Source organism: Seriola lalandi, unplaced genomic scaffold (assembly GCF_002814215.2).
Source record: "Seriola lalandi dorsalis isolate HSWRI2012SDOR001 ecotype SW California unplaced genomic scaffold, Sedor1 jcf7180002054748, whole genome shotgun sequence".
Taxonomy (NCBI): domain Eukaryota; kingdom Metazoa; phylum Chordata; class Actinopteri; order Carangiformes; family Carangidae; genus Seriola; species Seriola lalandi.
Genome location: NW_019525301.1, coordinates 2234590 through 2260046, shown reverse-complemented (window position 1 = coordinate 2260046; position 25457 = coordinate 2234590). Strand labels below are relative to the sequence as shown.

General features: G+C 40.7%; 1 protein-coding gene and 2 non-coding genes across 3 annotated transcripts in view; 2 read left to right on the top strand and 1 right to left on the bottom strand.

Annotated features, from left to right (window-relative positions):
- cdk18 (cyclin dependent kinase 18) overlaps positions 1-25457 on the bottom strand; it is a 57167-nt gene that overhangs the window by 14755 nt on the left and 16955 nt on the right. The window contains exons 2-6 of the mRNA XM_023424752.2: positions 14935-15070; positions 5938-6074; positions 3242-3373; positions 2701-2757; positions 1464-1578 (exon numbers count right to left, since the gene is read on the bottom strand). Coding sequence (XP_023280520.1) covers positions 1464-1578; positions 2701-2757; positions 3242-3373; positions 5938-6074; positions 14935-15052 — 559 coding nt within the window. The 5' untranslated portion in view covers positions 15053-15070. The remainder of the gene's footprint in view (positions 1-1463; positions 1579-2700; positions 2758-3241; positions 3374-5937; positions 6075-14934; positions 15071-25457) is intronic.
- Positions 23152-23223, top strand: trnap-agg (transfer RNA proline (anticodon AGG)). The gene has a single exon. It is a non-coding gene; the product is annotated as a tRNA-Pro (tRNA).
- Positions 24043-24114, top strand: trnap-ugg (transfer RNA proline (anticodon UGG)). Its single transcript has one exon. It is a non-coding gene; the product is annotated as a tRNA-Pro (tRNA).

Below are 25457 nucleotides of genomic sequence, written 5' to 3'. Positions count from 1 at the left end.
CCTGAAGAAGTAGCGCTGCTCAGAGGGCGTGTTATAACTTCTTGTCTTGTAAATGCAACAATGGCTGAAGCTCTTGCCAAGACTGGTAACTAAACAGCTGTTAATGCTAATCTTAACTATGTAGCGAAAGCAAAACTTATAGCTCCTTTAAAGAATTTGCGGCTTTTGCCAAACATGCAAGCTGCGACTTGCTACGAGAGATAACTCCCTCTAAAGTTCATTTTTATATATTTAACTAATCAAAAGAAACACTAAACTTTCGACTCATGGAAGGACACACGAGGGATGCAGGATTTGCTAATGTATGTGCAACTTGTGAATGAAATGGTGCTATTTGTGATCTGTGCGCAATCAATGCTCACTAATTATTTTTGATCAACATCAGTGTCCTCAAGACTCTGTTTCACTTCCTCAAAATTGACTGGACGAAAAGACTAAAGACCGAAGGCCAGATGAACCAAACAGTCAGCTCTCCGTGTGATAAGAAAGCCAGCAAGTTATCCTGCATGTCAATTATGAATTTAGCCATAATGTCCATTTCCAGGTGGCTCCTGATTGTCTCAGAGACAAATGTTTGAAATGATTCATGTAAAAATCCTGTTTATCTGGAAAGCTGTAGGAAGCTTGTGCACCTTCAGTTCTTCAACGGAGGTGGCAAGTGGAAAGTTTGCACAATCACCAGAGTCAAAATAGCCACAGCTGTGGGAAATAGGTCAGTTTGAAAATAACATCATTTTCCTTTAAGGACAGAAGAAAAGCACAAGATCATTCATTCATTGTATTTTTAGAAGGTGTCACATCTGTCTCAGTCTATCTTTGATGCTCGAAGGAGAATTATCTGAAAAAACTGAAGAGGTCATTTCATAACAACTATGTATGAACTAATGCACCAACACATGTCCATTACATGTACATGCAAGGTGGACATGAGGTCAATGTGTCAGTACACTGTCACCTGAGGCTTTGAAATGACCAACTGTCTGACCAGTTCTGCCTGTAATTTTAATGTAGGTCATTAGGACATTGTAAGGAGACAGTTATTGCTGTGGTGGCAAAATGTTCTATGACATGACACTGTATGTTGTTATGTACATTAAAACATTTCTATATTCTTTCCTCAGCAATTTGTAAAATAAAAGTTCAAACCAGTTTCTGAGTCTTATTAAGTTGTTTCCCTTTGATTGACCCGTGTGAGGGAACTCCATCACACGCCCAGTTTAGATGCTAAGTCACACAGCAACAGCCCACATGTAAAGGAGTGTTCAGTTAAATGAAAGAGGAAGATTAAAATGTGCTGTAGTCAATTACTTCTTTAAATTAGTTCATCTAAAAATAGAATCATTATTTACTGAGGGCAGCACACATTGCCCTCAACCTTGACTGAACATCAGAGTGTTTGCTGTGTGTGTGTGTGTGTGTGTGTGTGTGTGTGTGTGTGTGTGTGTTTGCTGCTGTGTGTGTACCCTCTCTGATAGCAGTGCATGGCGCTCCCTCCTCGTGCTCCAGTCGAATCTCCTTCAACGCCACCAGGTTCTCTGTTAGCTTGCTTCGCCCTTTGAACACTGTCGCATACGTCCCCTACACACACACACACACACACACACACACACACACACACATACACACTATGTGTGACTTTCTGATAATATTATATACTAAAAAAACAGCAGATATGCCTTTTTGATATTATTAGGAGGAGAATAATGAAGTTACTTTGATTGGAATCTGTTCACTGCCTATTTACTTTCATTTTCTATACTGTAGCACGTAAACAAAAAGATTAACAAATAATAAATTCCACCTGACTAAATGAGGCCAGAAGCTTGAACCTCAAATCGCATCAAAACGTTATGTAATGCAAGCATCTTTAAACCGGCTCTGATTTAAACCTTTAATTCAAAGCATATTTGTTTCTTCAGGATCTGATTATTGAGGTTTTGATTAATGACTATCACAGCTCATCTTTCTCACTCATGATTATCATTCACATAAATAAATAAATAAACATATACTGGCTTTGCACAGTATGTATTAGGTGTTATAATAACTGTATATTAACCACAGGCAGTAAAGAGACAAAATGTTTTCCACTGCTATCTGCTGCTAAGCCTTGTGACTGAGACTAATGCAGACAGCTTCTGTCATTAATCATTCCCCACTCCTTAAGGCAATAACCGTTCTCAAATAAATGGTTTGGGATTTAAGTGCATCATCCGTGTCGTGCGATCTTAATGGCCTCTTCATCCAATGCACGTCCGAGCATTGTGATCCTACGGAGAGCAACGCATCTAAGCACATGGTGTGAATGTAGATTTAACACTGTTTTTATTCTTGTTAAGCTGCGCCAGCCACGCAGAACTAATGCAAGAAACCAGACGCACGCATAGTGTAGTTTGTCTTGTTTAGGCATATCAGCAGAGCTACCGTACCCTTTTTGACAGACGTCGTCTCCCCCGAGTGGTTTGACTCATATGCAGCCTGATAAGTATAATGAAGTCTCGCAGACAACTCGTGGTCAACATGGTTTACAGAATACACCATGGAGATGGTTTATTTTATATTTTATATTGCTCAGTGGCTGCAGCAGTGTGGGTGTAGAAGTGGAGCACTAATCCCTCACTGAACCAGCTGTCTTCGTTGACCATCTGATAAATGTTAAAAGAGAAAAAGTGAATTTGTGACTAATTGGTAGGGACGTACCTCACCCAGTTTGCCGAGTTTCACATACGTCTCCAGTTTCCCAAAGCCTATATCAGACTAGAGGGAAAAAGAAAAAGACAAACTAATCTCTTATGACTCCCTCCTCTGATTACACCTGGGAAAAGGTCACATTTGCAGACATTAGTTAATGTTTTTATAAGTTAATTAAGCACAAATCCTCTTAATGGTCTCTTAATAGAAAACTGGGGAAAATATCATAAGAAAATTAAGAAAACGAGGGACTCATTATAATATTGACACACAAAGAACTAAATAATCATAACAAGAAGGCAAGATAAAAGAACTAGTCTTTTGCAGAGAGGAAATATGCTCTGTAACATGAACAGAGACGTTCACTGCTTCAGAAATAAAAAAATAAACAAGCCAATACAATTGCTAAAATTAGATTCATATGAGGTTTATTTATAAGCCTATAAAGTGTTAGATGAAGTGGTTACTAAATCACGTCAATACGAGTTTGTAATATGCCATAAATAAATAGATACAGTACAATGTGTAGTGACAGAGAGAGAGCACTAACCAGTGACGCACGGCGAGACATGCGACTGAGAGGTTTGCAGAGCGGTGAGTTTTCACTCTCCAGCTGCAGCTTCTTGAGGAACTCTGGAGGCAGGCGGATGTCCATGGGCAGGGACATGCGCTTACTGACGTCCTGCATCAAGTCAACATACAGCAGGGTTTATTTACATACAGTACTACTGCCTGTGTACCTGTCTGTTCTGGATGCAGAGGTTAGAAATCTTTTGAGACTATACATTTTCGATACAAACATTGTTAACATCATTGTTGCTTTGGCTTAACTGGCAATCACACCTATTGATATTATATTATTTATATTAAACTACTTACCAAGTTTGCGGACCCTCCACTATTTTATAGATACTTAAGTGACTTGCACACTTTAAAAGAATCTATGTGCAGAAATTAGCTTGAAACTGTTTCTCTCAACTAGTGACCTTCTTTCTGGCTCTATGAAACGTATGTACTATAACCAGACACCAGCAGCCTTCAATCAGCTCATCTGCTCCTTTTGCACCATATTAAACTGCTATGCCCTTATTTCAGGTCAGTTACCAATATTGACAAGTACTACGATTATTATTATGGCGAGTGCAACATTCACTGTCTGTACATGGCGCCACATTTTAATTAGGCATACTTTATGTAAATAATGACTTTAAGTGTGTCATTACTAAGATGCTTTCACCACATGGCCTGTCTAGATGTTGTGTTGAGGCCACAAAGAGGACAAAAGTGCTTGGAGTGGCAGCTACTCCGCATATAGCAGGAATAAATGATTCATTAAGGCTTTTTAAATTAATTATCAACCATTAAACTTTCCAGGTTTTGAAAAGAGGTCTAGGATATGCTCAGTGTAATGTTGGCTCAGCACAAACACTGGGGAAACAGCTGAGTTCTGCTGAAGGAAGCAGAAATGGCATCCAACAACCTGTTATTTGTATGTTGTGTCTTTTTAGCTAGCTAGCTATCTTAGCTAAGGCAAATGTGTGAGGCCAGTGTTAATGCAACATTTTATATATACAACATATAATAATATTAAAAAAAAAAATGTAGACTCTACCTAGCATTGTTATTAGCTATTTTTAAAGCTATCAATATCCATCAATGTGAATCTAAATCTAATAATTTCAAAAAGTCTTTTATAAAGGCTGCTGTTTAGACTGTGGAGCTTCAGTGACAGGTTCCAGACGCTGGAATAAACTTACTCTTCCAAACTCTGCATTTAAGGGGGAAAATAATTTAGAGCCAAAGTAAAGGAGGAGTTTCATGGACAAACAATGTGAAGTAGTGATTGGTTGTTATTAGCTATGCAAATTCAGAGCTTATTCATGCTTCTGTCAGGCTGCTGATTGGTCAATTGAACATGCTAGTATTTCCAATTATACTATATATATATATATATTATATATTGTATCCTCTTAGCTTGACAGCTAGCTATATATACATTGAAGACAGGCAGGAAGGTGTGTGAAGACAGCAACTAAAGTACAGGACCAGGAGTGTGTGCAGTCACTAACGTCTAACACTCAAGACGCTCAAAACTGTTAATGACTTACTATGACTGCAAATGTGATGGCTTATCAGAGAGTGAGTAGATCAACAAAGGCTTATGAGTTTCTCAATTGATAAGCTAGCAGGTGTGTATCACTAAAGGCCCTACACACCCCCACTGGTGTTTTAAGTTATTTTGAATGATTGGACATTTAATAAGGTTGAAGGTGAGAGGAGCTATGCTGAGAATTCACATCAGCACAGACCTCAGATAAGGCCAATGAAATAACCAATGTGGATGTACCATGAGTGTGCAGGTCCTTTAACTAATAACAAGTCCTTCATTAATGAGGGGCCCTCCTACTATAATAAGCTTGTAAATGTTAATAAGGTGTTAATACATTTATTTTCGTTGGCTGAACTCTCCTTTGCAAAGGTTGCCTTAATGAATGAGCTACAAAGCTAGCTAAAGAGATATTATACAACAGTTAAATGGATTCTTCACAACATGGCAACCATGAAATTATTATGAATGACTTAATGATCTATAAAGAATTAATCAGCCGTGCAACAATTAGTTACAACTAGTAAACCCTTTTTTCAGAAAGAGGTACACACATTGCGTATTGAATGAGGTTTTCCAGACGGTCTAAGCTCACAGTCCTCTCACTGTCGCGCCATTATTTTTGTCTTCACAGCACCAAGTCCTTCATGAGTGCTCTTTTCTCTCTGGCATAGCTTCACTTGCCTGTCTGGAACGAATTGTGTGGAATATTAGAAAGATTTGGAGTGAATCACACAAGCTCCGCAGGGACTTTTTCTGAAAAGGTGGAACTGTGAACTCTCTCACATTTCCAATAAAAAAAGTCTGGTGCTGCGGGGAGGAGGGTTAAAAGCCTTGAAGGTGACTCATCTCATTGAGCTGGCAGAGGTGGAAATGAAGAAATGACTCCTGGGGAAGAGTTTAAACAGAAGAACAAACTACTTGTGCCACTGCTGATATGTATGTCAGACCGACTTTTAAGGCTTTTAATACGTGCGTGAACTTGGACAGTTTCCTGTAAGTGCATAATCTGCGGCACGTAAATTACTGTGAAGGAAAAGCTCGGCAACTTGTGAAGTGAACACTTTGCCTGTTAACCCCTCATCTGTCATATTAACCTGTGTCCTCCTACAGCTGCTTTCTGAGACCGTACTACTTACCTCCATGGAGAAACGTCTGTGCTGGGCCTTGCTGTGGTAGTGGAGGTGGGATGGAGACTGAGCTCCTGGTGTGGTTGGTTCAGGACTCACCGGACTGGCATCATGAGATGGAGGACCCAGTCGGTCTGGAGTCAGGCCTGCCGTAGAAAAGACATATTCGGTCAACAATTGCAGATGTACAGATGGGTGACAAAGGAAAAACCAATGGTGCTGGGCCACCACTAGTTTCCAGAACACCTACAATTCTCACTGGTGTCCAAATCTGAATTTCTGCAGAGGGGTGAACAAATTTCAGCTGAGTTAAAATGTGGTTTCTGTGAAGACCATAGCAAATGATCTATATCATTATTATAGTCATTTGACTGTTGAGTGACTCCTTGTGTAAGGAGGAGTGCCAGAAAAAATAATAAATCTGTAAAAGTAAATAAAATAATAAATCAGTAAGTGCAAAACTATGAAAGTGGAAATATAAAGAGAAATTTAAAAAAAGAATTAAAAATGCTTTTCCCCTATTACCTTTGCTTTTACCTACCTAAAAGCAAAAGCAATAGGTAAAAGCATTTTTCATTCCTTGATTTATTTCTCTTCACATTTCCACTTTTATGTTTTTTTTCATTCTTGTGTTACATATGGAAGCATCTGCTTTTGTTGCGTTTCTCCACTCATTTATTTAGGTTTTTATTACAGAGACTTCTCGCTAATGTGAGAAGTAGAGCTGAGGTTTCTACATGACATCCATCTTGACGTGACACACTGAAAGTCGCTCTGAATAAAAGGGTCAGCTATGGAAGTACTAAAGTAAATCTACATGTATAGGTACACAATGCATATAAGCCTTCATGACACACATACACAAAACCTACTGTCACACATACATCCATACACACTAGAACCCAACTGATACTTGGATTTTTGGTATTTGAGAATTTAAAAAAAATCCTCATAGTTTAACATAAATACATAACACATCTTAAATTTGGAAGTTAAAGATTTTGAGTGCACCCTTTTCTGTGTTCTTAGATGCAGAGTTAGATTAGAAGATCAATATCAGTCAGTTTAATATGAATACAGCCAATAGCCAGTTAGCTTAGCCCGGTATAATGAGTGGAAACAGGGAAACAGGTAGCCTGTCAATGCACAAAGGTGCCTACTAGCACTTCTAAAGCTCACTGATCAATACCTTTTATCTTGTTAGCTTGTCAGCTGGGTTGTAAAGAAGCAAGTGTTCGCAAGTTATCAATGCCTTACTTTGTCAAATGTGTGTGTGATTAGCTAGATGTGGATTAATGTGGATGAATTTGATATGAATTTGATTTGAGATTTTACTAAAAATCAACTTGTAGACAACCTGTGTAACTGTATTCCTAACCCTTTCTAAAAAACTAACTACTCATTAAAACTACCAAAGTTTTCCTGAGTTTCTAATGCTGATTGTTGGTAATGAATACATAAATCAGATGTCCTGGCAAAGCCTCTCGTGCAAACCTCTCCTTGACTGTTTCTCTCTGTTAGTGAATGAAAGGCCATAAAAAAATAAATAAAAACATTTTCTCATCATTCAACTACTGTACTGATATATCTCCACAGAACAAAGAGAGGCATCGTGCAACTACAAAGTTGACTCCTAGCTTCTTGTTTTCATCAAGACCGCAGAGGAGATAATAATGAACGCTGCTGAAGCGAACGTGTTACACAATTATACTGTGAGCACACCATCATCATAATGTGACAGCTTCCAGCCACTGTAGTGGGAAGAATGGACTTTGATCCTCATCATACGGTCGGCGTCTTTTGAGTGCTACCGGCTGTGAGATTTCAGCTGCAGTTTGATCTCCCAGTTTCAATGGCAAGTGTTGGCCGCCTCACCGGTACGGCGAGCATGGAGCGTGAAGTGGACATGTATCTCCATTTTATGGGCAGCCTCCAGGCGTGTGTGTGTGTGTGTGTGTGTGTGTGTGTATGTGTGTGTATTGTAAGCCCCTCCTGGGCTGAAGCATGAAGCCCTTTAACTTGTTGTTTCCATGGGGACAATGGCTAACAAGGGAAGCAGGCCCTGGTGTTAAGGAGGAAGTCTCATATGTCTCTTTAAAGCCTCCCCCTCAACACACACACACACACACACACACACACACACACACACACACACACACACACATACAAATTAATATTTACTGCTTGGCTTATGGCCTCTCTCATACCACAGGAAATGTAGCACCAATTAAACAAATATACACATATAATATAATATAATACATAATATTACCCTCATATAAGAAACTGCAGGCGTATCAATTACAGTGAAAAGATAAAGCAGACAGATCGAGGCCAAGGTGACTCTTCGGTGTGCTGGGCCTGAACATTTGAAAATGCTTGGATGGGTTTAACAAGGCGTTTTTTTTAACAGCGCTACAGAGAGAAGCGTCTGACAGGCCACTTTGTGTGAGATTGACTGACAGGCTAAATGAGCTGGGGGGGGGATGAAATGACACCCTGTTTGCTGGTCATTTGAATATCACAGCTATAACGCTCCTTTGATCTCCCGATGCTAATTAGGGTCAGCGAAGGCGACAGGGACATGAGCACACGCTCACGCACACTGTGACACTGGGCCTGATTGCTGTGAGATATGGATGGCTGCCTGCTAGAGATCTTGTTAGGAAAAGGACAATCCAATATGCTGCGCCACATGATGTTTTTGTAGCATTTCCATCTGAAATTGTAATTACAGCGAGAGGGAGGAAGAGGCTGCAGGAAATAACCATGGAAATCTGTTGGACAATGAGCTTTCATAAATAATGGCAGAATTAACATCCAGGCTAAGTTTAAGATCATTTTTATTTTCACTGCGTTACTCGCATTTAAATCTACAAAGCTGTTCACTACAGTCATTAAGCAGCTGAAGGTTAGGTGCCTTGCTCGAGGACAGAAGCACATTTTACATAAGTCTTCAGTGCCATAAACCTTGATGAAAAAATGCTGTGAATACTAAACAAGACCAAGAGTCTACAGCTGCGCTAGCTGCTCTGTGTGGCTGTACTCACCTACCACTGTACACCTTGTAGCTTTGTGGAGTTTGAGCTAAATACATCACTATGTTATATGCTCATAATGACAATGTCAGCATACTGATGTTTAGCAGGTATAATGTTTACCATCTTAGTTTAGCATATTAGCATGATAATATTTGATGATGGATATTTGAAAGATGGATTTGGATCTATCTAAAGGTGTGGTTCTCAAGCTTGGTTAAATTAGTATAAAATGAGTAGAATTGAGTAGAAAACCTTTATATTTAAAGATACACTGAGGAGTTTCTGATATAGTGGTGCTATACAGATTTCTGCTAATGGCTACACCAATACTTTCAGGCAGGGAAGAAGCGTAGTGCAATGATTGGTGGGATTGATGAGTCAATTGAACACTGCACCGATCAATATTATTAAATCAACAGATGTTACTATGTGTGAATTCTGCGGTTCCCCCGTGGTCTTTCACTTCAAAGTTTTGGTTTTACAGCAGGCCACAAACTACTCCTCTGGTTCCCTCTCACAGCTCTCATCAGCATTGTTTTCCAGCAGCAGCAGAAAGGTCTGATTAACTCACTATACACCTATCCAGCACTAAACAGCAGTAGAGACAAAGTTAGCGACTAGCTAGTGAATGAAATGGAACATTTAGCAGAGAAAAAGCCTCTGGAGTTGGTTGGAGACCAAAAGAGAGAGAATATTAGACATACACTCAGTCTCAGACAGTCTAATACAAGAGTTCTGCAATAAACCCTCCTTTCATGAAGACAAGGTTTTTGTTGAAAGTTTTTGAGAGAGATGTTGATTCAATCGTATGATAATTAGTTAATTTAGGTGCTGTTGAACTGTATTACATTATAGAGAGAGGCGATTCTGTTATTTAGCCTCACCTCATTCATTTAAACAGTGTGGACAAAACAGTAGAATGTTTGTTCGTGTAAGACAATAGAACTAAACACCACCACAAACTGCAGCCTCCAAAATGATCAAGGTGAATCAGCACCTTTCTGAAGCAGTTTCAACACAGACTTAAAGTTATAATCACTACCAACTGTATTAGACTGCATTAGTTTAATCATTGTGTACCTAATGAACTGTGCACATTCACCAGGTAACATTACATTGGCTAGAGATGTAAATAACAGTGTATTTGCTAACACACCTGCCAAAAACCTGAATTAATGGCAGCAAAGAGCAAAGAGAAGGGTTAATTGAGGCAAAGCTAAAAGTCTCAGGTCAGATGAGGAAAGTTTGATGGGAACAGTTGCTAATAATGCTATTCCTGTAAAAGCAAACAGCAGTTTGTCTTGGACGAGAGCCAGTCAACATAACCAAGATAAGTAATAAGTAATAAAGGCTTTTTGTGTGTGTGTGTGTGTGTGTGTGTGTGCTAAGGGGTTTAATAACTTAAAGAAATCTGATGTGGAACCACCACAGAACTGATTCAAATCAACTGACTTTTCAAGATAATTTATTCGTTATTCCTATAATCAGGATTCATTTCTTGCAGCAGATCTTCAGCAGAGACAGTTGGTTTTCAAGTCCGTTTCAGACGGATCTCTCATCTGAGCGCTGACGTGTCACCGTGGATTATGTGATTACTCTCAACATCACATTAGCACGTTCGCATGGGAGCTCAACAAAGCAGCTCCAAATGGACTAATATATGGAAAGTGAACAGGGGGATTCTGCACAATGAGAGCTATTAGTGGTTAGTCATGCAGTAAGTCATGGATACCCCTTAGGACACTGGTGCTAACACACACACGTACACATACAACACACGCGTGTGCATTATTACTTCTGAAAGCTCTGAGAGTATTCCTCTGGTCATATGAATCTAGATAAATGTATAACAGTTCACTAGACTAACGGTAAAGAAAGCGTGTGTATATATATATTGTGTTCTACATCGTACGTGCTTGTTTGCGCGTATTAACGAGTTCAAGTGAGGTGAGAGTGATTGATTTTCTCTTTGTTTGTCAGTTTGATCCAGCTACTCGTTTTGAACAATATCAGAGAATCCAATTATCAGATAAGACTGACGGACATAAGCTCAGGAGAATGAGCTGTACAGTACATTTAATAAGATTTGTATAGACAGTTATGGATATACAGTATACACAATTATGGTTATCATTAAAGCCGGGCAATACGCCTAGGAAGGACGGTCTATTTTTGGTTAATCAAGTAAATGAAATACGTGACATATCAAGGTACATACAATCCACCGGAAAACAATCATACTAATTGGATTCCACCACTGACCAACAGCCTAATACATATATAGAGATAGTAAAGGAGAGATCCCACAGTATCTCTCCTTTATCATTTCTATAGTAGTGCCTATAGAGCAGGATGAGAAGATACCACTCTCATGTCTGTACATTAAATATGAAGCAAGAGAGACATGATTTCTAGATATACAGATACAGATATCCAGTTCATTGTGGTCGACGTTAATGTCCCTTCAGATGGACACGTGTCAATTTCAGTGACGTGTTTCAGAGATGGAGAGAACCTTCTGAACTTCTCCCAGACAGGCAACAGGCTGCTGACTTCATTTTCCTCTAATATCTAAATGTGTTGTAGTGGTTGGTTGTGTAGGTAGATTTACCATGAGAGCAGGTGATGAGTGGGTACGTTGAATGCTGCTAACAGTTTAGCCTTCTGCTAACTGTAGCTGCAGGATGGTGGCTGTATTTTCAAATTTTGACTGAATATGATCCAGTCAGTGATTTGCTGTTGCAGTTTAGTTGCACATAAACATCATTTCAAGGAGACAGGGTTGCCCCGACACAAGCCAGTGTTATCAGTCTTCTTATATAACCATTTGCAAGAGAGCAATTTAGCATATTCCCCAAACTGTCACAACGTTCCTTTAACATACACCACACTGACTTATCCACTGGGTCCTTTGATAAAACACACATGCACCATTTGGGAAAATATCCGTGTGATGAATAAATCTTTGCAAAAATGTCAGATGGTGTTTTACATCTAAAGCTGTGCTGTGCATAACGCTGTGAGAGCGCCTCACAAAGGCGGACGGGAACAAGATAGAAAAGAGAGAGGAGCGGGAAACGCTTCGAGAGGAGCGTTAACATCAGACATCTGCTGGGATGAGCCAAACGTCATCGTGTCTCCTCTGGTCTGTCTGTCTGTCTGTCTGTCTGGTTACCTCTGTCCTGACCTTCAGGAGCAGACAGGGATGCGGGCAGATGCACTCTGGGGGGGTTAAACCACATATCCAGCTGCTTCTCTCCGTCAGGCAGCTGCGTAACAGCCTCACTTAACTGCACTCACTGTCCACACAGGAGGCTTTAGTTGCCTGATTTTGATTACTCGCCTCGAGTGGTAAGACGATGATGAAAACACTTGATTACAGTACATCATGCTTACATTGTATTACTTGTGCACTTGACTTGGCAGCAATTTCTGCTCACCTCGGGTGACCTTGCTTCTCACATGATCTGATTCCCTCCTTCTACTGATAATGCATGTTTTTTTTTTTTAATGGTATCCAAACATAAAGCAACAAATCTACACTTTGTTTCTCAACTTGAAGCAAATAACCTGACAAGGTGTAGGATGAAAACAGCATGTGCTCATATCATCTGCAGTCTAGGTAATGAGGCAGAAACACTTGAATAACTCATTCTGAATGTACTCACTTCCTTTGCCTTATCTTCCCCTATTTATCCAACCATATAACCCTCATTTCCCTTTGAAGCCTGCTGATCCTCTGTGACTAGGCGCTGGTGGTGGTACCAGCCGTAGCCGGAAAAGCCCTGGTTAATCTGCGAGGGGTTCCTTACAGACATGGAAGAAAGGGAGGCTTTTGTATTTGGTATTAAAACCCAGAATGAGATTGCAGTTTGTGCTCTATTATTAGACACAAGCTATTCATTTGCACAGAGACCTAAAAACACAAGGAAGTGGAAGAGCTCAAGGTTCAGGAGTTTGAATGTGTTCAATTAACAGTTGCTTTACTGGTTATAAAATGTTTTTTCAGCCACTGAAGACACTCTGTAGAATATTTTCAGTGCTTTATCTTTCCTACAAAACAAATGCGGCACCAAAGTAGTGACCAAAGACCGAAGTAGTGTTTTGACAGGAAGATAACGTTCTAAAAATATTCGACATGAGTATCGGATTGTGTCAGTGGGTGTCTTTTGGGCTTTTTTATTGGATAGCACAGTAGAGAGAGACAGGAAATGGGGAGGCAGAGAGAGGGGGAATGAGATGCAGTAAAGGGTCGTCCGATGCGGGATTCGAGCCGGGGCCGACTGCAGCGAGGACTGTAGTCTCTACATATAGGGAGCCTGCTCAACCAACTGCGCCACTCGACGCCCCTTGATGGGTGTCTTTTAAGTGTGGCCCGTTGCACAGCAACACGTAGCTCTGCTAGTGTACCACGTTCCCTGCTGCCTCTCCTAACTGGCAGCGCGCTGATCCGAATCTACTGCAGGTAACATACCAACTTATGCATGGCTAGCTCACACAACGCCATGTCAAATAACCCCAACTGTCCCTTTAAACCTCTGGGGGTTTTTTGCCCATTTGTTGTGAGCACACTTCTCATTGACCTTCACCCGAATCAAATTCAAGTCACTAATGCTGCCTTCAGAGAGACCTCTGGGTCTGCACCATCTACTTGAACTCAATCATGCAGCCTTATGCTCCTTCTCGGCCACGGTGTTCCTCCGAGGAATGTCGTCTGGCATTGCCATCCCTGCACACAAGACAGTCTCAGTCCAGACTGCTCCGGTCCAAACACTGTCAGAGCAGAGGCGTCCCTCTCTGTCTTCAAGAATCCCTTGAAGACTCATCTCTACCAAGAGCACCTCCTCTCTTCACACCTCTATCACCCTAACATCCCTAATCAACACTTTCACTGCACCTCTTCACCTGATCTCCTTGCATTAAAGATGTACTAAGATGTAGTATTCAGTACTTAAACCAAAGTGTCCTACTGCACTACTGTCCCTCACTTGTAAGTTGCTTTGGACAAAAGCATTTGCCAAATGAGTAAATGTAAATGTAAGTTGTAAGTTTTCAGTTTTGCTGCTCATTTACACACACACACACACACACACACACACACACACACACACACACACACACAGCAGTTACAGAGCAACAGTAGCATTCATTTAGAGTTGTGTTTCTGGTCACACTCGAAAATGTAAGTCCAATATTCTCTCTCTTTTAGCTGTTTTTCTTCTCTACCAACTCTTGAGGGAAACATCTGGCTCTATAGAAGCTAAATACTCCCCTTTCTTCACCAGCTACTTGTTAACTGCGTGTCTGCTGTTTGGTGCTGAGCAGGTTGTGTACAATGGGCTTTTTAGAGTTTTTTAGCTGACACAGCTGGTGACATGAAGCGAAAATCCTCTGTGGGCTTCACAGGGCCTCATTTCAGTTCAGCTTTCGTGGTTAACGACCTGTAGACTGCATCCTCCGACGGATGCGGCCCCCCGAATTGAGACACAGTTTATGTGTGAAGCAAAACAGTAGAGAGTTGTGGATCATTAAACCGAAACAATTATCTGGAAGAGGCAAAGACGCTCCTTAAAGCTGAGGGGAACTGCGGGGTCGGGTGATAATTCACCGTGGGTTTCGGCACTGTGAGTCACATTCAGCATTCCACGTATTTTCCTGATCCATTGCTAATACAAAAATATTGATTAGTGCAGTTTTAACCTTAACAATGGTAGCAGCGATGCACACATTTTATATAAATATTTGTATTTTGAAAACATTGGCATTGCATGCTCATAAATGTTGTCATTCAGAGTAAAACTGGATTTCTTTAAAATTCTGCACCGTCTCATTTAAAACCTTCAGTGAAAATCTAGGAAGAACTTTAAAATATTTCAGACCCAAGCAAAACTAGGGACTGTATCTTTAAATTTACAAACAGGTGCCACATAAAGCTGAACGATATTAAAGTGAGGGAAGTTCTTACCTTGAGTGTGCTGGATGTTGAGCTGGTTGATCTGCTCGGTGAACTCATTCTCCTCAATGGTCTCAGTGCGAGGAACAGATAAAGAGAAACGCCTCTTAAAGTTTTTCATCTTGTTCATGGTGCTGAGGTGCAGAGTCTGGAGGACAAAGAGAGAGAGAGAGAGAGAGAGAGAGAGAGGGAGTTACTTTTACAATCAATCCTTCAGTCTATTGATGTTTAGAATACACATTGATGCTTTTCTTGGAGAGCAGTTTAAAGGCCCAATATTTGCTCTATAGGGCGACGTCATACAAACTACAGACAAGAAGATTTTTTTTCTTTCAGTGCAAAACGTTTCAAAAATAGATCTTGTACAGAACATATAGTACAGAAAAAAAATCAAAGACAACAACACTCCGTGGTGCACTGCCTACATGACACGAGCTGCAGAGTTTGTTGTGCAGCTATAATGGATCTTTATGTGCAGCTTGACCAAAGACAGTCTTCTGTGTCATTTGATAATGAGGCGGAAAGCGGCAGGATAGCAGCTGATCAATACACTCTCTCCCTCAGTGGGTTACACAACCACAGCCATCCCTTTTAGTTAGTTGTCACTCTCCTGCTTATTTGCTTTTCTTCCTTTCCTCTTGTCTGTCTGCTGCAGAGATGTCTTCACGATTCCTTCAGTATGATGGATTTGTGCATATGCGAGTTCCTGCTCATTATTGTGAAAGGAGAGAGATGTCTGTGGTGGGTTCAGTTACAACGAGACTCCATACTCCCTGCTTTTATTTTTAGGCCTCAACAGCCCATCAGGATATTACTGTCTCAGTGTATTGTCAGATTAAAAGCTCGCTGCAGTACCTGCACAGTGCAGATCAGATGGCTGCCTGAGCACAATCAGGAGCATGCCATGTGTACACATGCATGAATGCTAGGCCTGGGTGATAAAACAACAGCAACATAGCTATATGGAAATTTTTCCACAGAAAGTTTCACAGTTGCATGAACAAACCCTGAGCTCGCTCCCCGCCTGGCTCATAAACAGCCTATCATATCCCTTGATAATGGAGCACGCTCCGAGTGAAAAACAGCCAATCATTGTGCTGAAAACTGTCCCGACCAAGAGCAGGAGCCGCTTCCACCCTTTGGATTACACAACACGTCGTCAGCCACAATCAACATCCGCCACATCTCAAGACACAACCCACAGACAGTTCAGGATGGAGAGGCATCAGCAGCAGCACCGATTGACAAAACATCGAAACGGGAAAAGGACGAAGCTCACGCAGCAGTGTAACTACTCTTCTCCTGGTCAAATAGCTCATTCAAAATGATCAATAATTATCGACATTGTACAGTGGCCCTGAGAGATCAACACACTGCAACTTAAGAAAATGCAAACAGACAAAACACAAACAAATTCAGAAAACATCATCAATTTGACAACATGTGCTACAAATACTCCCAACACAGCGGAGGTGTTTCCAGGGGACACTGGGATGCACTTGTTGTTTAATGCTTTTAACTTTAAAAGTCACAAAGCGTTGAACAACAAGTGCGTCCCGGCCAGGTTCATCACATTTTTTTATTTTTTATTTTTGCCTTAATTCCGATAGTGACAGTGAGAGACAGACAGCTAAGTCAGGGAGAGAACCCCCACCCACCCGCTTGTGTGCGTTGTTCATGAACAAAAGAGTTTACTGAGATTTGCTGTTCAGACTGAGGAGGAGTTGTCTGTCAATATGAGGAGTGAAGAGGTGACCATTGTAAGTGAAGAAGATCATGCCGAAGCTCAGAAAAGCAGAAATCTATCAGAGGGATATCAAAGGTATTTAGTTGGTCAAAATCTACAGTTGGGTTCGCTCTAGAAAAAAAAATAGGAAACTGGAAAATGTCATAGAGCTGGTCGACCGAGGAGCATCTTGTGGGTGACGGAAAGAAGAGGAAGGATGTAGGCGGACATGTTTCCTTGTCAACAATCAAGCGAGGACTTCATGACAGAACCTCAGAGGATGCAGCACATGATGCAAACCCCTGGTAAACCACCGACAAAGAAAGACCAGACTGCAGTTCACAGATACGTAAGAGTCCTGGAACAAAGTCCCACAACAAGCAGGAACTGCAGGAGGCTGCAGTGAAGGCCTGAGGGAGCATCACCGCCAGAGATACAAAGATACAAAGGTACAAAGCGTCTGGTGATGTCCCTGGGTCCAAGACTTCAGGCAGTCATTGACTACACAATATTAAATATGATGATTTTGTTTGACTCCATGTGTATCTGTTCAATACTTTTGAACCTCTATACACCTCCCACGCAATTCATTCTATATTGATAGAAACCTACTCAAATTAAAGCTGAGACTTCTTTTCTGAAATTCTGTTTTTTATTATCTTTCGTCATGATCCATTCAAACAATGTGACGGCTTATTGGTCTTTTCCATCCAAGCCTTCTGTAAGACTAAGTTGTAATCTGAGTTGAGGTAGATAATACAGAAGCAATTGAGGACCAATGAAGTAAATCCAAAACAAAGATAAATAAACGATAATAATCACATAAAATACAAAACAGAGAAACCAAACCAATTGAAATAACTGAAACAGAACCCTTTATAAAAATTGGGTATGAGAAAAAGAAGACATTAAAAACATAACATTATACAAATGAGACTTGGTATTTCAATGTATTTCATTTAAAATTAAGGATGATGAACAAAAAAAATGTGAAACTGCCCAAATACTTTCAGTCTGAACAGTATAAAGGTGTAACAATATGCACAAAGACCCGGGAGTTAAGAGAAAAATAATGACGGCTTTCTCAGAACAAGAGAAGTGTGGGTGGCAGCCATAAAATGAACAGTAAGAGGAGGAGAGGAAGCGGCTCAAAAAGCGACGGCAGAAGTAAGTAATCCCCAGATCAGCGCAGAGAAAGGGAGGACTCCTAATTCCAAACAGGGGAAGCCTTTAGGAATCAGTCAAACTCAGCATGTGACTCTTGGTTGGGGAGGGAAACATGCTCCTGGCAGCACAGAACAGCGAAGTCACTGCCGCAGCACTGCTGAAAAGAGGACTGCCAACCTCTGTATGCTGTTAATAACACAATCATGTTCAGTGAGCAGTTGAAGCAGCAGTAGCAGAGACCTCGGCTTTATACTTGTGGAGCTGGAAAATGCCTCTGGCTTCCTCATCACAGCAGTTAAAGTGCAGTTAACATCTATTTCATACACAAACACAGATATCTTAGCAGCAATAATTCACTGCATGGGGGCCGGAGTTTTCCCCCAGCTCATTGAATAAATAAAACTGACTTGACTTTGTAAAGCTTTGTTGTTCTTGTTCTGCTGCATGTCTAATGTATTAGTGTGTGAGCTCATGGAGAAAAAAAAACAAGAAAAAACAGAGTCAAATTCCTTGTATGCGTTCACATGTTTGGACAATAAAACTCATTCTGACAGAACACAAAGTCGTAGCCGTGACAGAAGATGGTGCCTGAAATATGAATCCTGCTGCAAAGACAATCTATACAATCACTACAGTTTCAAGACAGGCTCTTTGTGATAAATTCCCGCTTGAATCGTTTCTTTTCCAATGTGATTATGCTCTTATTAGCATGACTGAGTGTCATATAATCCACATGATATTACAGTGTTGAAGCTAAATACAAAGCAACTCATTATAAAGGAGTTTAGCCCTGTGCAATCCCTCCTGTGCACACGTATTAAATGTGGAGAATAGACTTTATACCTGCGTAACAACAGGATGTGTGTCGGACGTGTAGGAGTTTTGAAGGAGGATCTCTGAGATGCTGTGACGTACTAGGATGAAAGAAGAACAATGAAGTCTTCAGACGAAAAAGAAAGTCATAAACAAGGTCATCTTGACATCACGGTTTAAAGCATGTGCATCCTGTGTTAGTTACAGTGAGTGTGTGTATGGTCTCCACAATAATAACTGAGAAGAGACGTCACCTCCTCGGTCATCTCTGTGTAATGCTGATGGTGGCCGACTCTGATTTGCACAAGACAAGAACTGATTTTCCGTCTCCACAGCAGCACCCAATATTAATGTCCCTGATTCAAGTATCTGACCAAATGTGAGATATGGTCACTATCTTCCCTTGTGTTCCTGATGCTGTTAAATAAAATGTTTATGCAGAGCATGATGATGATGTCACATCACTTTATCCTGTGAGACATTTGTGTGAAATTTAGTGATGATTAGCATATGAATTGTTAAATTATTGCCAAAAACATGTTTTCTGAGATTACAGCAGTGACATACAGTATATCAGGATAAGGAAAACTAGCAGTGCTTGACCAGCTAAAGCTAAAAAATAGACATTATAAGCATTGACAGGCATTTGCTGGACACTTATACATTATACATGCTTGTTGTGGATAATCCTGGGATCTTTAATGAGTGGATATAGCAATTACTAGGATGAATTGCTATTGCACTGTGATTTAACATGCCAAATCATAGTGAACATAGAAACACCAACAGACAATCAACAGGTATCTGTTATTATAACTGCCAGTCAAAGTATACAATATCAGAGAAGCCGATACATTCAGGAAGCTGGTAAAATAAAACACTATCAGATATAAAGCAGATTAAGGGGTTAAGAACGGAGGAGTAAAGAAGCTCACTTTCCAGAGAGAAATCAATGCTATAGACCGGCTGAAGTGCTGATGTGTTCGTGGTCCTGGCTGATATTTTTCCCTGTCAGACTTCCCCTGTGTCTCAGCAGGGTACAGCTTCACTGAATAGTGTATAAGCACCAGAGCACTTCATACAGGAGTTCAATTGAACAACATGCACAATGTAGTTTACACTGCGGTCTAAAAAAAGAGGTGTAATCCACTCAACCAAATTAGCGTTGGTACAAAGACCTCTTTGTGTCACGAGCTGACTAACAGTACAGGGCGCTTTTACTAGTTTGGCCTGTTGGTATCTGTCTAATAAGGAGGATGTGTTTCGTTGCTACGATGTGAATGAGAAATGACCTTTTCTCTCCCTGCGTCTTTTAACTGATGCTGCACAGTCGTTTTTCTTCGCTGCTCTCACTCAAATAACTGATGTGATTTTTTAAGATGCTGTTGATGCTTTGATAATTGCTGTAACGTGCTTTTAAAAATATCTTGTGACTTTCATCATTTGCGTTCTGGAAAACATTTTACCACAAAATAGAAATGTATCAGTGGATCATTTTCACTCACTGTCCACATTACCTCTTGATCTGCCACTTACATTAACAATCCTATTGGTTTTTAGCCGAACCCTTAATAAACACATGCAGGAGTAAAATTACAGTGAGGAGCACAGGAATCTTGAATCCTGTGAACCAACACGTTATCTCATAGGATACAAATCTGTGAACTAACACGTTGCTCAAACAAGAATTAGCAACTCTGTGTAAAAGAAACGTGGCCTCTCATCTGCCGAGACCAAGCTAAGTTACATCGTGCTGTGAAAAAATGTCACCAGATCTTCATCTAAGTTACAATATCGAACAACCGCAATGTGTAATTTAATAACACACAAATCCTTGTATTGTTCTTTTCCACATTGAGCGCATCATTCAAACAATCACAGTGTATTCTGGAAAAAGTATGTGAACCCCTCGGCTAATGGCATCAACAAAAGCTAACTGGAGTCAGCAGTTATCAAACCTGGAATCTAATCAATGAAACCAGATTGGAGGTCTGGCTTACAGCTACTCTGACTTCAATCAAACATTTTGACTTTGATTTTTGATCAAAAGAGGCATCTGCTGATGGGACCCAGGCCTCACAAAAAAGAGCTCTCAGAAGACTTATGATCAAGAACTTTTGATTTGCATAATTCATTCATTCAGCAGCCTTTTAAGGTCATGGGTGGCCTGAGCCAATCCCAGCTGACACTGGGAGAGGGTGGGGTACACCCTGCTCGCTAGCCTATCACAGGGTTGATTCCTGAGTCTGCCATATGTAAATCATGTCGTATGGTTGCATGGAGCAATGGTTTCCCTGGCAGGACATCACACAGGAAGCCGCTGCTCTCCAAAAAACAAACGCAAATGCACAAATGTTTTATATTCTACCCTGTGAAACACTGTACACAGCCTATTTTTAAATATTAGTGTCTTCTGCTACATTGGCCTTTACAAGCAATAAATCAACTTTCCGTTATTTCAGATAACATCACAGCAGGAATGTGATCTGTTTGCTGCCATTTTGGCCTTCCTTCTCTATCCCAGTGCCATTCTACAGCCACGCTGTGTTTTGAGCTACATGCTAACGTCAGCTGGGCAAAATGTGACTGCTGATGTTCAGTAGGTATTTTGGTTACCACAGCCACTATTTCAGTTTAGCATGTTAGCATTATCACTAAACACAGGTACAACTTACGCTGATGGGAATGTCATTAGTTTTGCTGGTAGGCGGTCATAAACCAAAATAATGGACAATTTGAAACCTTGACTGGATGATGGCACAGGAGGAAAAGTCTGATCATCACCAAAGTTACTACAGTTCATCCTGAAAAGAACACAATTGTTCTTTGAAGAAAACAAAAGAATGATTTCTTTCCATGGCAATTTTCATGGAAGTCCATCCAATAGTTGTCAAGGGAAAATCAAGTGATTGATTCCAAATGATCTTAAGAGGGACAATCGTGTCGAGACAGGCTCAGGCGGTAGAGCAGGTCGTCCAATCCAATCCAATCCAGCTTTATTTATAAAGCACTTTAAAAAACAACCAGAAGGTCCCACTTAAGACTTAAGAATAAAAAACAAGGGTGATGTTAATTTACAAGCTTACTTGCACTTCCCTGACACACACATTTCTCTGAGCGAAAGCTTCTGTGAAATGTTTCAGATGTAAATATATATATGGGTTATTAACCACTTAAGAGTTCCTTGCATCCCTGGAAGAGAGCAGTAAAAACCCACGCCCCATATTCACATCTAAAATAACTCCATTTCCAAATATTTGTCAGGCATCACTGAAAAATGCTTAAAATGCAGCAACTTTCAGTGTATACAGACATTCCTTCCTGTTTACAGTTCAGAGTATGACTGGGAATGTAGGACACAGTGATACAGAATCTTGTTCCATTTGTTTTGGGTACAAACACTGTTTTTCTACTATGGCTCTCCCCATTTGTAACGCCAAAACTGTAAATCATGGTTGGAAATTATGGAAGCATTAATGACGACAAATCATTTGAGAGATCACTAAAAAAATCTGAACACTAGTCTGTCTGCAGGTCAGATCTGTGCGAGTGGGAGGACAGAATCATGACTGTAGCAGATGATTTGAGCATGTGAGAGAAATTGTTGCTTTAACTGCATTTGAACCAAACTGAAAAATGACAGGGCCAAGATGGCGTTGCAGAGGAAACGCTGCTAAATATGAAAATGCTAGCAATAGCTGTAACATTGACCGGAACGTTCTCCAAGCCATGGACAGAATAACCGATAACATCATGAAGGATATCGATGCTAAAGTTGACATGGTGCTGGCGGCTATAAGCGATCAAACAACCCTGGTTAGTGCTGAATCGGATCATCCCGCTTGTACTGGATGGAGGATTTTCTTTCCTCAATGATTATTCAGCAGCAGTGGTCAAGAAATGCAAGGCCTTTGATGACATGTAGGACAAAGATGTGTTTTGTGAGGTCATTGCGACCTTGACCTTTGTGAGATCACCATGACCTTGAACTTTGACCGTTGACAACCAAAATCTACTCATTTCATCCTTGAGTCCAAGTGAAAGTTTGTGCCAAATTCAAAGAAGTTCCATCGAGGCATTACTGAGATATTGTGTCCATTAGAATGGGATGGACTGTCTGACTGTCGCCGGAGTCATAAAGACAAGATTTCTTTACATTTCCTACAAGTAAGGAAATATATCACTTAGTGTGTAAACTTTATAGATCACCCTGAGATGTCTGCTATTGAGAAAATACTGTTTCAACCACTAGAGAGGGTCTCTCTTAGTTTGTTCTATGATGTAATGTAATGTAATCTCCTACTAATGAGAATGAATTGTCAGTGACTATTTCTGAAGAATTTGGAGTTACACCAGAGATATCTGTTAACAAAAACAATCTGGGTTAGAATTATACAATACATACATCTCATACTTTAATCATTTAATCTCTCATTTTCTCCTCTGTGTCTCAGATGTAAGACTGAAATACCTACCTTTCCCTCTCCTCGTCTCATTTCTTGAGATACCTTTGTTTTGCATGTGGCTCGTTGGTCTAGGGGTATGATTCTCGCTTAGGGTGCGAGAGGTCCCGGGTTCAAATCCCGGACGAGCCCATTGTTTCCGATAAGAATGTGATATCTTTCTGTAAAGTCCTCAAAGCCAAGACCAAATATCTGTTTCTCAAAGGTTTGCTCTTTGGTCATGTCTCCCCCTAACAGGACTGAATGTATGTTTGACTTGTACTGGTCATAACTTAATTCTTCTTTCATTTAGGTCTGATTATGTCTTGAGGCCTCACATTGCAATTTAAAGAAACAATCTATAGAGATATTTGGAATGGAAATGTGTCTTTAGTGAAAATGAACTCATAGAGATCTGAAAGATTATCAGGAACCACAGCTAGACTCTGTTTCTGTGTAAAGGGTTTGTGTTTGTATTTTAAAGCTCAGCTCAGAATTTGAGATTTTTCTTGAGATAAAAATGAAATATTCAAATTCTGGATGAGCCCGTTGTTTGGAGTAACATAACAATGGTCAGTAGCGACATGTTGCATTCCGAAGAAATGTCTTTACATATATCAAAGCAGACCTTGCTTGGTTGTGTTATTTGGATGCTAAAACATAGCATATACAGATAGGTGAGAAATGAAAGCAAAAACCAATGCAAACTCTCTTAGTAAAGCATTGGGCCTCTATGTGTTGCCTTGGTGTTGATTATACGAGTCTCTGGAGCTCCACTGGAGGGATGGAGTAACAAACTTCTTGTCTATCCTTTATTCTAATACTGTTACAGAGTTTTATCTGTTTGGGTCCAACATATGAAACAATGTTGAAACAATCTGAGCTGTTCTGAGCAGAAATGTGTCTTTAATGAAAATGCCGCAAATAGCTCAGAATTTGAGATTTTTCTTAAGATAAAGTTTAAACACAAAAGGCTCGTTGGTCTAGGGGTATGATTCTCGCTTTGGGTGCGAGAGGTCCTGGGTTCAAATCCCCGATGAGCCCGATTTTTGGGACAATACAGCAATTGTCTGTTAGCAACATACAAACACAGCAGACCTGATATCAGGTGATCAGAAGCTGCTGAAACAGCACACTATCTTAAATCTCATCCTGCCCTTGAGAATCTAAAACATTGACTTGTGTACTGAGAAGCAGAGTGTTTGTCCTCAGGCAGCCACAAGTGGGGATGCACCATGTTTGGTGTTTGCCAGCTTCTCCAGCATGATATTTTCTCCCTGTTGTCCTCTCTTGTTTTCTCTTCTCACCTCGCCGCGATTGAAATAGAAAAATAGAATCTGAGGTATCACGCTTCTCAACAGGATGTAGAAAAATGCCCCCCCCCCCCCCACTCTGATTGGGATCTTCTCTTTGTTCACTCCACTCCCTCATTTGCCCTCTTGAACAAGTTAATTGCATGGGTCGTCAGTGAGAAAGTTCCTGATTGCAATGGACAATTTGTGTGTGTGTTTGTGTGTGTGTGTGTGTACGTGTGTGTGTGTGTGTGTGTGCACGTGTGTGTGTGTGTGTGTACCAATTTGCTTCATTTATCTTCTAGACAACAGACTTCTCTGTGTGGAGAGCAGTACGGTTTTAGGGTTTGGATGTTTGCAGCCAATCAGGAGTATCTGGCATCAGTCTCAGAGCTACCTCTGTCAAAGGCTGGAAGTTGGTTGTGTGACACTGTCTGACTACACGCACGCACGCACGCACGCACGCACGCACGCACGCACGCACGCACGCACACACACACACACACAAACACACACACACATGCAATCTCACAAATACATCTGCTCCAAGTGAGGTGCCAACAAATCTCAGCTTGCTCATGGCTGTGATCCTCACGGGACACAAACACACTATATGTTGCCACGGCGCCCACTCTCATCTTTTTTTCTTTTCTTTTTTTTATTCCCGCTCCTCTTTGATCTCTGTTTGTCTTCCTCAGCTGCTCCCCCCATCTCATGCATCTTCATGAGGGTTTATATCTTTTCTGTGTCGTTCAGATGTAACATTCATTTCTTTGCTAATAAATTTCTGATGACAGCCTTCTGAAACACAGACAGTCGACAGAGAGCCGCTCATATGTGTGTTTGTACTATTACAGATGGGAGCACAGTCATTGATGTGTTTACTGAAATTAAACACTGAATGATGAAAACAAGCTCACTCAGTGCAGCAAGGCTGTATCAAGGATTAGTTCCTCGTCAACAAATAATCTTAGACAAAAACAAGGGTGGACTGAAATAATTCATGCCAGGAATTTGACTCCATCCCAGGCCCCCCCCCCCCCACACACAAACCATGATGTGATGATGTGACCAAGTTGATGTCACGGGTACCAG